At 61.4% G+C, this 16,385-nt stretch overlaps 1 protein-coding gene across 8 annotated transcripts in view; it reads left to right on the plus strand.

Annotated features, from left to right (window-relative positions):
• The window catches only part of ZNF629 (zinc finger protein 629), a 32,070-nt gene extending 15,780 nt beyond the window's left edge, over positions 1 to 16,290 (plus strand). For 2 of the 8 annotated variants that reach the window (XM_051834974.2, XM_051834973.2), the window contains exons 3-4: positions 8,923 to 9,030; positions 9,187 to 14,601. In XM_051834974.2, the coding sequence (XP_051690934.2) occupies positions 8,923 to 9,030; positions 9,187 to 11,753 (2,675 nt within the window). In that variant the 3' untranslated portion in view covers positions 11,754 to 14,601. The other 6 variants (XR_011384725.1, XM_070064863.1, XM_051834976.2 and 3 more) reach the window with 6 other exon arrangements.
• The last annotated feature ends 95 nt before the right edge of the window (positions 16,291 to 16,385 follow it).

The following is a 16,385-nucleotide window of genomic DNA, read 5'->3' on the forward strand; positions in this document are numbered from 1 at the left end:
TCGTGGGCGGGGCAGCTCTGTGGAAGAGGTGGGCTTCAGCTGGATTTGAGGGTGAGACGCTCCAGACTCTGCATCAGGAAGTTCAAGACCCCCAGGCCCCTACGATCCCACAGCCGCTCTGTGACCCGGAACATATTCTCTGATCTTTCTGAAGTCCTTTTTCCCCGCGAGTCTGAAGAGGATGAGAACATTTGTCTCCTGGAGGCATCCAGAGAAACAAATGGCTTCATGTGTACGAGAGCACTCGGTAAGCTGTAAAACATTTAACCAGTGTGAATCAAGGACCTAAAGACAGACAAGACTTGGCTAACCAGGGAGGTGAGAGGGGAGGTGTGGGGATGGCGGTGGAGGGCGACATGGCTCAGGTAATGGCCCAGAAGCAGGATGTGCAACAGGTGTGTGTGTGAGATGGGTGTGTGTGATGGGTGTGTGTGCATGCATGTGTGTGTGATGGGTGTGTGCATGGTGTGTGTGATGGGTGTGTGATGGGTGTGTGTGCATGCGTGTGATGTGTGTGTGATATGTGTGCATGTGTGTGCATATGTGTATGATGCGTGTGTGTGATGGCTGTGTGTGTGTGCATGTGTGTGATGGGGATGTGTGTGTGTGATGGGTGTGTGTGCTCCTGTGTGTGTGTGCGCGTGTGTGTGTTTCTGGAGCCTGCGAGGGTGGGGCTGCCCTGGGAGAGCCCTGTGCAGGAATGCAGACAGTCAGGAGTTCTGACTCCAGTGTTTTGTAAGTGCAATGTTGGGTTCCTTGGGGGATAGCGATGGTGGGGGTGGGGGGAATCAGGCTTTAGGCATTTGGAAAGCTTACTGGGTTTTCAAGCAGTGGATCCGTGTGTGAGAATATCATTTTTTCTTACATGTCTTCCGTCTCCTGTCCCATCCTTAGCTTTCGGCACAGCACTGCTCCTGGGGACGATCAGGACCTCTCTAGATGGTTAGTCCATGGGTCGCATGTGGGTAGGGAAACAGACGCGCTTATGGCAATGGAGCTGCTGACTGAGGGATGGGAAAACCTGTTAGACAAATAGAAGGGGAGGGGTGGGCCACTGACAGCCTAGGGTTTGGGCATTGACCCCACTGAGAATGTTTTTAGAACATAGAGGAGGACTTGGGTCTGAACCACAGCAGCCAGCAGCCAGCATCAGCAGGAGGTGTGGGGGGCACTCCTTAGGGAGCCACTGTGGGTTCCTGGGCAGACGAGTGAGTGACAGGTCCCAGAAGGAAGGGAGCCCCCCGGGTTCTCAGACCCAGCTCTCTTCCCACATCCCAGGACCATATTCCTGAAAATCAGCCCCCAGCACACCCTGCGGGCGTGCACACCTCCAAGGGAGGAGGCGGGATCCTTGCCCCAGGCAGCTGTGACAATATCCCCTGCCTGTTACAAAGCAGGTGTTGGCCGGCGCCGTGGCTCACTAGGCTAATCCTCCATCTGCGGCGCCGGCACACCGGGTTCTAGTCCCGGTCGGGGTGCCGGACTGTGGCCAGGGAGTGCAGTGGAGGATGGCCCAAGTGCTTGGGCCCTGCACCCCATGGGAGACCAGGAGAAGCACCTGGCTCCTGCCATCGGATCGGCGCAGTGTGTCCACCTCAGTGCACTGGCCGCGGCGGCCATTGGAGGGTGAACCAACGGCAAGGGAAGACCTTTCTCTCTGTCTCTCTCTCTCACTGTCCACTCTGCCTGTCAAAGAAAAGAAAAAAGAAAGAAAGAAAAAAAAAAAGCAGGTGTTTAGCTCAGGGCCTGACCACGGCAGCAGGTGATTAAGCTCCTGACCCCCTGGCTGCGGTCAAATCCAGCCTCCCTCAGCTGCTGTGGCCATCTGGGGAGTGACCCAACAGATAGAGGATCTTTGTCATCTGTCTCTCTGACTCTTTCCGTCTTTCAAATTTTTAAAATTAAATTAAATTAAAATTTAGAGGGGCCGGTTAAGGCTGTGCCTGTTCGAGACCTGGCTGCTCCACTTCCCATCCAGCTCCCTGATAATGCGCCTGGGAAAGCAGAGGGAGATGGCCCAAGTACCTGGGCCCTGCACCCGCGTGGGAGACCTAGAAGAAGCTCCTGGCCCCTAGCTTTAGCTTGACTCTTTCTCTCTCTCTTCCTCCTCTCTGTAACTCTGCCTTTCAAACAAATTCAAAAACACATCTTTAAAACATTAAATACAAAATAGAAGCCCTCCTGGGGAAGGGACCTCAAGAAGGGGACAGCATCAGCCCCCTCCACGCCCACCTTCCTGCCCTTTGGCCCCTGCATCCATGTAGCAGAGCTGTGCAGTGTGGGATGTGGCCTCCAAGTCCTCCCCACATGATCACTCCCTGTGCTGCCGGCTCCGAGGTCCCTTTGCCCTCTGCCTCTGCCGAGGGCTACAAACCCTGACTGGGATGCCCAAGGTTATCTCCACATGGGAAAGGAATAGCATTCTTGCCAAGTGTCAGACATGGATTATCTCTTATTTTACAAAATTTTAGGCCGACGCCGTGGCTCAATAGGCTAATCCTCCACCTTGTGGTGCCGGCACACCGGGTTCTAGTCCCGGTCGGGGCACCGGACTCTGTCCCGGTTGCCCCTCTTCCAGGCCAGCTCTCTGCTGTGGCCAGGGAGTGCAGTGGAGGATGGCCCAAGTGCTTGGGCTCTGCACCCCATGGGAGACCAGGATAAGCGCCTGGCTCCTGGCTTTGGATCAGCGCGGTGCACCGGCTGCAGAGCATTAGCCGCGGCGGTCATTGGAGGGTGAACCAACGGCAAAGGAAGACCTTTCTCTCTGTCTCTCTCTCTGTCCACTCTGCCTGTCAAAAAAAATTTTTTTTTAATTTATTTGAAAGGCAGAGAGAGAGAGAGAGAGAGTTTTCTACCTGCTGCTTCACCTCCTAAATGAATGCAGCAGCCAGGGCTGGGCCAGGCCAAAGCTGGGAGCCCAGACCTCAACCTGGGTCTCCCACGAGGATGGCAGGGACCCAAGTACCTGAGCAATGGCTGCTGCCTCCCAGGGTGCGCGTTAGCAGGGACTTGGAGTCAGGAGTGGAGCTCAGGCGCTCTGGTGCAGATGCAATTCTTGCAAGCAACAGCTTAACCCCTGAGCTAAATGCTCACCCCCAGATTCTCTTCTAACCCTAGAGTGCTTTTCTTTTCTTTAAAGACTTGTTTTTCATTTATTTGAAAAGCAGAGTTACAGAGAGAGGTAGAGACACACAGACAGAGAGGTCTTCCATCTGCTGGTTCACTCCCCGAATGGCTGCAATGGCTGGAGCTGGGCCGATCTGAAGCCAGGAGCCAGGAGCTTCTTCCGGGTCTCCCATACAGGTACAGGGGCCCAAGGACTTGGGCCATCTTCTACTGATTTCCCAGGTGCATTAGCAAGAGCTGGAACGTAAGTGGAGCAGCTGGGACTCGAAGCAGTGCCCATATGGGATGCCGGCACTGGAGGATGCGGCTTTAACCTGCCGTGCCACAGCGCTGGCCCCCACTCAGCCTCTTCTTCAAAGAAGAGGAAGTTGCATCTCTAAGAGGCAGTATCAGTTGCCCAAGACCACAGCAGCCAGTGAGGAAGGTGCAAGGTGTGGACCAGGGTCTCCATCGCAGCAGCCTGGGGGCCTTGTGGTCCCCGTGCGAGGCTGGTGAGCCACACCCAGGAGCAACAGGGCAGCCTGTTGCCCACGAGAGGCCTGGGAGGGTGGGGATTACCCTCATCCTTCCAAGTGTTCCCCTGCCAGGAGGGTCGCACAGTCAGGACGCCCCCTGCAGTGCATAGTCAGGGGCCCCTCTGCCTCCGGGTGATCAGGGCGCCCAAACTGATCCTGGCTCAGCTCAAACCAGGCTCCTGGAGCTGGATGGGGCAGGAGGTGGGGGACAGATGGGCTGAGAGGCTGCCCTTTGACCCCAGCTGCACCTGAACCACTGTGAGCAGCAGAGTGGTGGTTGGAAGCCATGGTGGCTCTGAGGCCAGCTGAAGAGTACAGGTGACTTCCCCTGTCCACGCTTGGGGTGATGGCGATCCCAGTGTCACCAGCTGTCCTGAAGGTTCAAGGAGCCGTCGTGTGCAGGCGGCTCGATGATAAATGCACCGCTCTGGGAAGATGTCCCCCTCCCATTTCTTTTTTTTTTTTTCCTTATAATATTTATTTATTTGAAAGTCAGAGTTCCACAGAGAGAAAGAGAGGCAGAGAGAGAGAGAGAGAGAGAGAGAGAGAGAGAGAGAGAGAGAGAGAGAGGTCTTGGCCACAATGGCTGCAGCTGTGCTGATAAAAAGCCAGGAGCCAGGTGCTTCTTCCTGGTCTCCCATGTGAGTGCAGGGGCCCAAGACTTGGGCCATCCTCCACTGCTTTCCCAGGCCACAGCAGAGAGCTGGGTGGGAAGTGGAGCAGTCAGGGATGCTGGCACTGCAGGCAGCGGCTTTACCCGCTACACTACAGTGCCAGCACCCCCCATTTCTTACCCTGAACCTGGGGGACACAGAGCGAGGGGCACAGGGTCAGCGCCCGCAGTTGGACATCAGTAGTGAAGGGGGCAACAGGGACTGTGACACACTGGGAAGCCAGGGCTCCTGGAGGGGGAGGGCTCCTGCCACGCGCTGAGACCTGAAAGTTTGGGTTTTCCAAAGCAGCAGGAAATCCAGACTTGGAACGCATGCATGTGGAAGAGCCGCAGTTTTGTCAAAAAGCCGGAGGCTGAATTAAAATCCTCCCGTGAGCCTCCGGGGAGCAGCATTCCACAGAGTCAGTGCCCCAGGGCCAGGTCAGTGCTCGGCAGCACACAGCGCCAGCGGCAGTCAGGCCTTGGAGACCCAGCGAAGAGATGGCGTTCGCCTGGGCGTGCTGACGTCAGCGTGCGTGTGTGTGCAGGGCTGTATATGCGTGTGTAACAGTGTGTGTGTAGGGTATGTGGGTGTGTGTGAGGGTGTGTGTATGTGTGGAGGGGGTGTGTGGTGTGTGTGTGTGTGTACACAGGCAGGTGCAGCTACACAGGCTACAGCCAAATAAATATCAGCATAGGCTGGGAGAAACAGCAAGGAAAAGGGTCCGTGTGTGTGTGTGTGTGTGTGTGTGTGTGTGTGTGTAAAGGCCCTGAGCCAGGGAGGAGACAGAAATGTGCCTGGGGGGACAGTGGGTAGAGGGAGAGGGCAGGGGAAGCCAGCAGGGGCAGGACCGGGCCAGGCCCCGTCTCCCTGTGGCCACACTCCGAACTCCAGGTGTGGGCCCAGAGAGGCTGCATCTAGGTTTTTTTTTTTTTTTTTAAAAAAGATTTATTTATTTGAAAGGCAGAGTTACACAGACAGAGGCAGAGAGCGAGAATCTTCCATCCCCCGGCTCACTCCCCCAAATGGTGGGGGCAGCTGGAGCTGTGCTGATCCCAAGCCAGGAGCCAGGAGCTTCTTCCAGGTCTCCCCATGCGGGTGCAGGGGCCCAAGGAGTTGGGCCATTTTCCACTGCTTTCCCAGGCCACAGCAGAGAGCTGGATTGGAAGTGGAGCAGCCAGGACTTGAACTGGCGTCCACATGGGATGCAGGCATGGCAGGCATCGGCTTTACCAGCTATGCCACAGCGTAGGCCCTGCATCTAGCAATTTCTGTAATGTTCCTCTGGCCAAGTAGACCTTGTATCCAGGACACACGCAGTAACCTCCACACTTCTTGAGGGTGGGCAGCCTGGTCCTTGGTCAACTTCTGAGGTCACAGCGTGTTGAGGACAGGTGTTTCTAGAATAACAGGGCCTCAGGCCCTTCCCCTGCCTCCACACACCGTGGTTCCTCACCTGGAAAATGGGGGTCCTACCTGTACCCCATCCTGCCTCACCCCATGTGGTGAGAAGGAAATGAGATAGAATCTGAAAAAACTGGAAGCCCAAATGTCCTGCCCCCTGGGGGGGGGGCAGGGGGAGGGGCTACCAGTGTTCCAGGATTTTTTTAAGGTTTCTTCTGTGAACTGGGTGCCTCACGCCGCCCCCCCCCAAGGGGCTAACGCTCCCTGGCTGACGGGGGGTACCCCACGCTGGCTTCTCTGCTGCCTCTGGCCCTCACTTTTCTCCCCTGATGCAGGAAGAAAAGTAGGGGGTACAGCTCTCTCCGTCTCCCCTCAGGCCAAACTCGGGTTGCCATGAATTATTTCCCTGAGGTCATTTTTAGTCCCTGCCCCCACCCCACCCCCACCCCGTCCCATTCCCACAATGATGAGTCCACACAAAGAGCCCGCCGGCAGCCGATCCCCTGCGAGGTGGACAGCGGCCAGCGCTCCAGAGACCCTCGCTGACATCCGGGTCCCCCCCCCCCCCCGCCCCAAAGGACCGTGGCTCCGGCTCCCCCTTGAGACAGGGAGAGGGGCGTCGCCTCAGCCACTTTCCCGGCTCCCGCCGTCCCCTTTTTTCCCAGGCTGCGGGAGGCAAGGGGTTAAATCCCATAGAGCTGATGCTCTGACTCCAGGCTAGAGGGGCCCGGGAAGCTGGGGTCACTTCCTGCTCCGTCCCAGTCACCCTGAACTGGTCCCCGGGTCCTCAGCCTGGAATCACCCCTGCAGAAGGACCCCAGAGTCCTCGACTCCTAGCCCGCCCCCTCCCCCCGAGGCAGGGCACTGAAGGGGTTAAGTCCCCTGGGGCTGGATTCTGCCTTCCGGCTTTTCCCAGACCCCCAGAGCCGTGAGTTGGGGACGCCAGGGTTCCTGGGGGGGTGGCCTGGAGGACCCGGGACAGCGGCCGGGGAACAATGGGGCCCGGGAGGCGGGCGCCGGCCGCCCGGGCCCGAGCCCCCCGCCCGCGCCCGCGCCGCCCCGGGGCAGGGGTGGGGGCCGGGCTGGGGGCGGCCGAGGGCTGGAGGATTCTGGGAAGGGCGCGAGGGTCTGGCGGTGGGGGAGGGGAGGGCGTGTGCGCCCGCGGAGGAGGGGATCCGGGCCGGGGTGGGGGTGGGGGCCGGGCGCTGCGAGCCGCGGTTGTGGCCGGAGCCCGGCGCCGGCGGGCGGCGGACGAGCCGGGAGTCCCGGGCGCCCGGGGCCGGCGGAGAGGGAGGATGCGGGGCTCGGGATCAGGAGCCGGAGCGAGGGTCGCGGCTCAGGTGGAGCAGGAGGGCAGGGGCTGGCGGGGCGCGGGCGCGGCGGGGCCGGGGCCTGGGGAGGCTGCATTCCCGCTGCCTCCAGGTCAGGGTCACCCCGGGCCGCTCCCCACACCTCTTCCGAGCCGTCTCCTCCTCCCTCCGTCCGCAGTGGGGCTCCCGAGGTCCGAGGCCGGTGTTCCGGGCGCCGGGGCCTGCTCCAGGCACTTCTTTGCCTCTCTCCGTCTTCCCACTTTTCCTGCTCCGTGTCGGCCTTGGCGTTAACCCTTTCCCTCCTACTCGGGACCACCGGGTTGGGATTTCTCCAGACGATTCAGGTCCAGGAGCGCTCACCCACCCTCAGCAAACGCCGTGGGGGCAACCTTGCACCTTTCTGGCCTCCTAGGAGCAGCCAGGCAGCCCCCACCAGCACAGCTAGAGGTCCCAGCTTCCACTTCTCCAAAGACACTTAGGGTTGGCGGCTGGAGTCTCAGCGCCTAAGTAGCTGAGGGGATGAAGACATTAATTCCCTCCTCAAATCCAGCTTGTGTGTGTGCCGCGGCCCCTTGGCAGGGTTGGGCTGCTGCTTGCTTCACATTGGTTGTCTCAGCTGCCTCCCTGTCCGTCTGCACCTTGCCTGCCCTGCACCCAGCATCCACCCCCACGCTGCCCCCCAAAGCCCTGCCCCCACGCAGGGATTCTCTTAAGGGTCTAAATGTGGGGAGCCCTCATCCTGGAGTCACCTCGTGGCTTTCGAAGTGACAGCTGGCTGTGTGCGGCCCTCCTTGCTCCGTCGCTGGCCTCTCCTTAAAGACACTGGGTGAGATTGGTTCTCCCAGAGTCAGGGGCTCATGCGCGTGGCCACCACAATTTATTGAGCACCTATTATGTGCCAGGGGCTGCTCCTGAGTTTGCGATACAGCATCAGCAAACCAGAGCTTTTGAAAGGACAAGGAGGAGGAGGAGTGCCGAGACAGGGCGGTGGAGAGTGAGGGTCTGGCCCGGGAGGCGCTGGGTCCAGCCCCACCTCCCTCAGCCTGGGTGACCGCTCCATCCCAGGGTTTTCTCCCACCCATTTGCAGGGCCAGCAGCCTCTGAGCCTTCCTCGTCACTCGTCTCCTGCCAGCCAGGCTGGCCGTATGAGGCTCACATGACTCCCAAGGTCACCTCGCGCTGTCAGACACAGAGCCCTGCCTTTGTGCTCCTAGCTCGGCCACTTCCCAGCCGGCGACTGTGGGGCAGTCTCCCGGGGCATTGGTTTACTAATCTGTGAAATGGACAGCCTGCTTGCTGGGTCTCTGCAGTGGGCACCCGGCTCATCCTACCCTCCTGGCTTGTGCGGAAGCCGGGCCCCACCTCTGGCCCGAGCCTTCTTTGCTGGGATAACGGGAAAGTGCCCCAAGGCCTCCAGCCCTCTCTGGAAAATTGGGGTGGTTTGTTTTCTTTTTTTTTTAACCCTTTAAATGCCAGCGTCCATTCTTTTGGGGCTCAGAAGGGGAAGGTTTATTGGTCTCAATTAGCAGCCCCATTAAGGAGGAAAATTGGAGTCTTAATGAGCTTCCTCTGATTAGCAAAATAACAGGTTTCTCAGCCTCTGGGCATGGGAGGTGTGGGCTCAGCCGGCCTCCCCTGCTGTGTCAGAGGCTCCCACAGCCCCCAGTCTGGGTTCAAAGGGTTATGGCTGATGAGTTTTTAATTACGCTCTTAAATTCACCTCCTTGTGTAGTTGTGATCTTAAGATCTGGAGCAGGAATCAGGCCTTAAGGGTTAGGGGCTGGAGTGAGAACTGGTTCCAGACCAATGAGGAATGGGGGGTGGGGTGGGGGAACAAGACGGGTTTAGGGGAGCAAAGTGCAGAATGAACTCCCCTGGTGCCCCCCTTTTCTCTCCCCCCCCCCGCCCCGCTAGGGTCCCCGGAACCCTGCTCGGTCCTGAGCTCTGGGATGGAGCCGGAGACAGTGCTGTGGGGCCCGGATGTGCAGGCTGCAGGACACAGCCCGAACCATGCCGACAGAGGTGAGGGGTCCAGCCAGGGCCCCTGGTCCTGATGCAACAGCGCCCCCGCTCGGGGAGGGGGAGGGAAGAGAGCCCAGACACCCCCGCCCTCTCTCGCCCGCGCGCACCCCAGTTCTGAAGGGAGACGGGGGCTGGAGACTCCCTTTTTGTCCGTAGGTGCCGAGAGTGGGAACGAAGAGGAGGACTCCAGCCCTCAGCGGGAAAGTTCCGGAGAGGAGGTCATCTTGGGCGAGCCAGCTCAGAGTCCAGAGTTCAAGGACACAGCAGGGATGCCCCCGGAGAGCCCCTGCCCGGACCCTTCGGCCCCCCAGGCCCCGCCAAGCCCCCCGGACCCCGCAGCCCCCGAGGTGGTCCCCACCCCACCCGACTGGACCAAGGCCTGTGAGGCGAGCTGGCAGTGGGGGACCCTCACCACGTGGAACAGCCCCCCGGTGGTGGCGGCCAGTGAGCCCAGCCTGCGCGAGCTGGTGCAGGGCCGCCCAGCGGGCGCCGAGAAGCCCTACATCTGCAACGAGTGTGGCAAGAGCTTCAGCCAATGGTCCAAACTGCTGCGGCACCAGCGCATCCACACGGGCGAGCGGCCCAACACGTGCTCCGAGTGCGGCAAGAGCTTCACGCAGAGCTCGCACCTGGTGCAGCACCAGCGCACGCACACGGGCGAGAAGCCCTACAAGTGCCCGGACTGCGGCAAGTGCTTCAGCTGGAGCTCCAACCTGGTGCAGCACCAGCGCACGCACACGGGCGAGAAGCCCTACAAGTGCACCGAGTGCGAGAAGGCTTTCACGCAGAGCACCAACCTCATCAAGCACCAGCGCTCGCACACCGGCGAGAAGCCCTACAAATGCGGCGAGTGCCGGCGCGCCTTCTACCGCAGCTCGGACCTCATCCAGCACCAGGCCACGCACACGGGCGAGAAGCCCTACAAGTGCGCCGAGTGCGGCAAGCGCTTCGGCCAGAACCACAACCTCCTGAAGCACCAGAAAATCCATGCCGGCGAGAAGCCCTACCGCTGCACCGAGTGCGGCAAGAGCTTCATCCAGAGCTCGGAGCTCACGCAGCACCAGCGCACGCACACCGGCGAGAAGCCCTACGAGTGCCTGGAGTGCGGCAAGAGCTTCGGCCACAGCTCCACGCTCATCAAGCACCAGCGCACGCACCTGCGCGAGGACCCCTTCAAGTGCCCGGTGTGCGGCAAGACTTTCACGCTGAGCGCCACGCTGCTGCGGCACCAGCGCACGCACACGGGCGAGCGGCCCTACAAGTGCCCGGAGTGCGGCAAGAGCTTCAGCGTGAGCTCCAACCTCATCAACCACCAGCGCATCCACCGCGGCGAGCGCCCCTACATCTGCGCCGACTGCGGCAAGAGCTTCATCATGAGCTCCACGCTCATCCGCCACCAGCGCATCCACACGGGCGAGAAGCCCTACAAGTGCTCCGACTGCGGCAAGAGCTTCATCCGCAGCTCGCACCTCATCCAGCACCGGCGCACGCACACGGGCGAGAAGCCCTACAAGTGCCCCGAGTGCGGCAAGAGCTTCAGCCAGAGCTCCAACCTCATCACCCACGTCCGCACCCACATGGACGAGAACCTCTTCGTGTGCTCCGACTGCGGCAAGGCCTTCCTGGAGGCCCACGAGCTGGAGCAGCACCGCGCGATCCACGAGAGGGGGAAGACGCCGGCGCGCAGGGCGCAGGGCGACTCCCTGCTGGGGCTCGGCGACCCCGCGCTGCTGACGCCGCCGCCCGGGGCCAAGCCACACAAGTGTCTGGTCTGCGGCAAGGGCTTCAACGACGAGGGCATCTTCATGCAGCACCAGAGGATCCACATCGGGGAGAACCCCTACAAGAACGCCGACGGCGGCCTCATGGCGCACGCGGCCCCCAAAGGCCCGCAGTTCCGCCCACCGAGGCTCGCCGGGCCCCCAGGGCAGCCCTTTAAGGCGCCCGAGGGGCAGGAGGGCTTCGGCCAGAGGCTGGGAATGCTCTCCTCCAAGTCCTACATCTGCTCGCACTGCGGCGAGAGCTTCCAGGATCGCGCCGTGCTGCTCCAGCACCAGCTCACACACGGCAACGAGAAGCCCTTCCTCTTCCCCGATTACAGGATTGGCCTAGGGGAAGGGCCGGGGGCGGGGCCGGGGCCCGGGCCCAGCCCCTTCCTCGGTGGGAAGCCCTTCAAATGCCCGGAGTGCAAAAAAAGCTTCGCCCTCAGTTCCGAGCTGCTTCTGCACCAGAAAGTGCACGCAGGCGCCAAGCCCCCCAAGAGTCCCGAGCTGGGCAAGAGCTCCTCCGTCCTCCTGGAGCATCTCAGGAGCCCCCTGGGGGCCAGACCCTACAGCTGCTCCGAGTGCGGCGCCGCCTTCCTCGATCGCCTGGCACTCATTCGGCACCAGGAAACCCACACCCAAGAAAAATCCCCCAGATCTGAGGACCCCGAGCTGGAGCCGGAGCCGGAGCCGGAGCTGGAGCCGGAGCCGGAGCAGGACCCGGAGCCGGAGCCGGAACCCGAGCCGGAGCCGGAGCCGGCGCCCGAGGCCCTGTGCACAGACCAGGAAGGTGAGGGAGAGGCCCCCGCCCCGACAGGGGGCAGCTGCCACAGGGAAGGCGACAGCCCCGCCGCGCTCTCGGAAGCCAAGCCCTATGTATGCCCCGAGTGCGGCGATGGCTTCACCGAAGTCGCAGCCCTCCTCCTGCACAGGAGCTGTCACCCAGGGAGCTCTCCGTGACATGGCTCTGGGGACCCGGGGCCTCTCTCTCTCTCCCCCCTCCTCCCCGGAGAGGGACACTGGACCCCCCAGAGAGGCTTGTGGGGAAAGGACACCCCTATCACACTGTAGAGAAGTGGAGGAGAAAGCCGGGTGCGGGAATCCTACGTCCCCCGTGAGAACCCCTATGAGGTCGTGGGTGGGAACCACCAATAAGGCAGTAGTGAAAAACTGTTGGGGTTAGGAACCCTATAAATATGTAGGAAAAAAAAAAAACAAAAAGCCCTTTAAGTCTGTAGCAGAAAAACCCTATAAACCATAGTGGATAAAAGCCCTTATTAATTGTAGGAAGAGGTCCCAATATGTCTCTAGGCAGTCCTATAAAACTGTATCCTTATCAAAATCCTGTAGGGTCAGGGAATACAGCAATGGCATTGACTGGGAGATGTGACCCCCAAGAAGCTGTAGAAAAATCGCTCCCCGCCCCTCGCTCTGCAAACTTCTGTCCTCACCCCCTGGTGGGGGGGAGCAGAGGGAGGGGCCTGTCTCCCAGGGAGAAGAGAGGGCCTGGGAGCAGGGCGGGAGAAACCGGGAGGACTCAAGGCAGACGGAGACCAGTGCAGCCCCTGGCCCTGGGAGCCAGCCTTGTAGGGAATCCCTTATCAAAAAAGAACCCCCCAAAAATGGGGGAGAAAAAGCATCAAGCCTTTCTGAAGGCTGAAGTTTGGGGTGCTTAAGAACTTTCGAGTTTAAGAATACTAAGAACCCACCATAAAAATGGGGGTGGGAGGGCCCGGGAGTCCTGCTAGGTAGCTCTGGGGGGAGCTGTGGGATGGAAGCCAGCCAGGGAGGCAGCTCCAGGCTCTCCCTCGCCCCCGCAGCCGCTGGGAGCTTGTTAAGCTGCAAGTACAAGCAGATCCCAGCTCAGGCGGCAGGGTCCCCCCACCCCACCCCCGGCCAGGCAGGACTACCCTTGCCCCAGCCCCCACCCGGCCAGGGGTGGAGGCGGCTCCTGCCACATTCTCAGGTCTCGCTAACTGCCAGCAGTCCTGCTGCCGCGGCAGCCCCATTGCCTCGAATTCTGTCCTCAGTGGAGAGGGGAAACCGCTGCTAGCCAACCTCCAAAGAACCCAGCCCTCGGCCGCCGCCGCCAGCCCCGTGCGTGGTGCGTTCCCTCGCCTTCTCCAAGCCTGCCCGAGCCGCGGCGGCGGCGGCGGCGGCGGTGTTCGCTGTGACGAGCAGGGACGGAACAGAGCTCGGATTCGCCAGCAACCTGATTCTCAACCTCAGCCGCTCATCCGAGCCGGTGGCCAGGCCGCCCTCGGGATGAGCCAGCCCGCACGCGTGCAGGGTGCGGGACGCCCCGCAGGGCCCATCTGCCCGCGGCCCCCTCCCCACCGGAGCCCTCTGGGGGCGGTGATGACCCAGCCCGATCTCGGCCTTGGCCTTCGGACCGGCCAGCTGCCCCCGACTCCGCTCTCCTCCCTACCCAGAAGCCTTCGGAGGGAGGAGTGGGCACAGCTGTCCTCGCGGGCCACACGCACTGAACTGTGGGAGTCCCAGCCGCCCTGCTCACGTGACGGGGTGGGGCGGGGGTGTCCCTGGAAACTGGCTGAAGAGAGAAAGCTTGAGAGAAGCACGTGACAAGAGCCCCGACCCCTAACCCCGGAGACCCCTCACGGGTGAGGACGCCACTCCCGGCCGGGTGGCAAAGGAATTCTCACGGACCCCACACTGGCTTCAGGGATGCACCGCTGCGGAGGCGGGGGACTGAAACGCCACGTTGAGGTTCCCCCAGAGAGGGGTGACCTGGATTTCTGCAGAGCGAGAGGTTCAGAAGGTGAACATTGTCGCCCCGACCCCCACGGAGGGATCACCTCACTGAAACGGATCGAAATCTAGAACACCGGGGGAGAGGACAGCCCAGGCCTGCTGGGGGTGGGGGGGAGGCGGAGGGCGGGGGCAGGCCTTGTTACCACCTGCGGGAAGCCCCGCCCATGGGAGCCAGGGAGGAGGGCGCCGCCCAGGGGGAGGGACCTGCTTGCGATGGCCCCGGGAGACTGCGGGGATGCTCCCCCTCTAAGCTGGGAGCAGGAAGAAACTGAAGTCGTGCGACGAATCCCTCGGGAAGCTAAAGCAGATTTCCCCAGACACAGGTCTGAGGGTCTCTCTCCAGAAGAGAGCCCTGGGGGCTCAGAGGCCATCCAGGGGGGCGGTGGTCCGTGTAGCGCATTGAGGACTAGGGTGTAGCGTATGTAGTATGGTGCTCGCATGCGGTGGGGATGGGTGAGGGCTGAGGGGTCCCGGCTGGGGTGCAGAATGGACGGTGTGGACATGACTTGGTGGGGGTCTGGCTCTCCTCAGGCGCCTCTGGGTGTAGCCGCATATCTCGTACCCACCTCCCCCAAACTTGAGCCAGGTGCTTCCCTCCCTGGAGCCAGCTACATCTTGGGAGACATTAAGCAGGGAGGTGGTGGCATCCAGAGTCCCTCTGACACTGGCCGGCCAGCACTGAGCCTGGAAGGCACAGCGTGGGCCCCAGCCCCTTCCCGAGTGCCCCATGGAGGAGCGCTGCAGAGAGGAGACTGGAAACTGGTCCAAGCTGGGGGTGAAACTCGAAACTGCTGTGACTGGAGGTCAGATGGGAACTGTAAAGAATTGGGCCTGAGTCCCGAATGGGGGAGGGTGCGGGGGGACTTGAAACCACACAGCCAAGACGTGGGGGTGCTCCCAGGAGGGGGCCCCACTCCCGTGACTGGTCCCCGTGGAGGTTAGAGAAGCCCCACCCGTGAGTGTTGTGTGTTAATAACTGTTGTGTCACCAGTGGTCATGTTGATTAGTTGAAGAGAATAAAGGGAGTAAGATAGTCCTGGCGTTTTGTTTTCTCTTAGTCTAGAGCGAGCCCAGAGAGCTTGTCCTGTCCCGAAACCAGACCCCATGCTTAGCCCAGTCACAGCCCCTATCCAGTGCTGGCCTGTGGGAGATCTTAATCTCTTAAGATTTACAGATCCACGCCCTTGGGGAAAGGGGATGACATCTGACAAGCACAGGGACACCCACACCCCTCCCCAGGGGCCACAGGCCAAAGCTGACCCCTGGCTTGTCGCCTCACTCAGGATGGCGGCCCAACTGCCCTCACCCTGTGGCCAGAATGAGGCTCAGAAAAGGGTAGCTGTTTGCCCACAGTAGGTCAGCGAGGGGAACCAGACCGGCGGGAGCTCCGGCAGGCCCTGCACCCCCAAGCCTGGCCTCCTGCTGCCCAGGCCTGCCCAGGCCTGACGCAGGGCTCCTCCCAGCGCCTCCTCTCCTGAGCCCGAGTGAAGGCCTGCGGTCCCTGCTTGCTCTGCCTGTCCTAGCCCCTCCCCCACACCTCTGACCCAGAGCCTCCTGCAGGTTCCCTGTTCCTCCAAGTCTGGAGCTCAGGAAAGAACCGGGCTGAAGGAGCTGGCTCTCAGCAGCTTAGCCGTGGGCTTGGATGGACCTTCCCAGGGAGACTGGTTAACACAGAAAGCTGAGGGGTCAGTGGGAGAGGACCCAGGGGCGGGGGTTGAGAAGTGGTCCGTGTCAAACGCTCCATGAGCCAATCACAGCCCAGTGCTGCTGGAAACAGGCAGTTTCCACGAGGGAAGCCAGCACCTGCTCAGCCCCCAAAGGACAGCCAAGGTCAGGACTGTTTCGGGGAAGTGGCCCAGGCTTCTACTGCCGCTGGGACCACTGGTGAAGGTCAAGCCTCCCAGCTGGGGGGCCCAACCAGCCCTTCAGACAGACACTGCCAGCACCTGAGAGCTTCGTAGTAAACCGAAGTTTATTGGGAGCTTACCCTGTTCCTCCACGCATCAGCGCTCGCTCCGCCCACTATTTTTATCCCGTTCCCTTGGGCTTGGGAAAGTGGCTTGATGCCTACTTTACTACTGGGTAGGAAGACCCAGTGTGTTTGGGGATTTCTCAGGAGGTGAGGTGTAGTTACTCGCACTCAGGGAACCCATGCAGAGGTGAGTCCTGGGGAACGCCCGCTCCACAGTGGCTGCGTCTCTATGATGCAATATCCTGCGTTCTTCCCTCCCCTTGCCGCAGGGCCTTGGCCACGGGACACTTCCTTGGCGGCCCGATGTCATCCCCCGCCACGGCCCGTGCCTCGGCGAGCGTGCCCACCACCGGCAGCCCTGTGCCCGAGGTCACCGTAGCCCGCGTCTCCGTCTCCAGTCCCACTTGGTCCAGCCGCTGCGGCCCCGCCGAAAGCCTGGACGTCAGATGGGGTCCGAAAGCGGACAAGGCCGCGAGTCCCCGCGAAGGCGAGACCACTGACAAGCCTACGGGCCCCCGAGAAGGTACAACTGCTGATAAGCCCGCGGCTGCCACCGTGGCCATGGCCCTGGCTCCTGCTCCGGCACCAGCGCCAAGCCAGGTCGGCGCCAGTCCTAGTACCGACTGGGTGAAGGCTCCGTCCGAGGAACCGGCAGCACGCTGAACACAGGCACCGCCCGGCACGTGGCTCAGGGTCCCCGAGACGCCGGCCAGTAGCCGGGGCAGGTTGCAATGAAGGAAGTCCCCCCGCTGAGATGTACCGGTCCTTGCGTCCGAGGTGGGAGAGGGCGATGCCGCGGGAAAACGGCCAGCCTGGGTTCAGGGCCCTTTGGCCGGCACGACCGGGGC

The sequence above is a fragment of the Oryctolagus cuniculus genome, chromosome 19, assembly GCF_964237555.1.
Source record: "Oryctolagus cuniculus chromosome 19, mOryCun1.1, whole genome shotgun sequence".
Lineage (NCBI taxonomy): Eukaryota > Metazoa > Chordata > Mammalia > Lagomorpha > Leporidae > Oryctolagus > Oryctolagus cuniculus.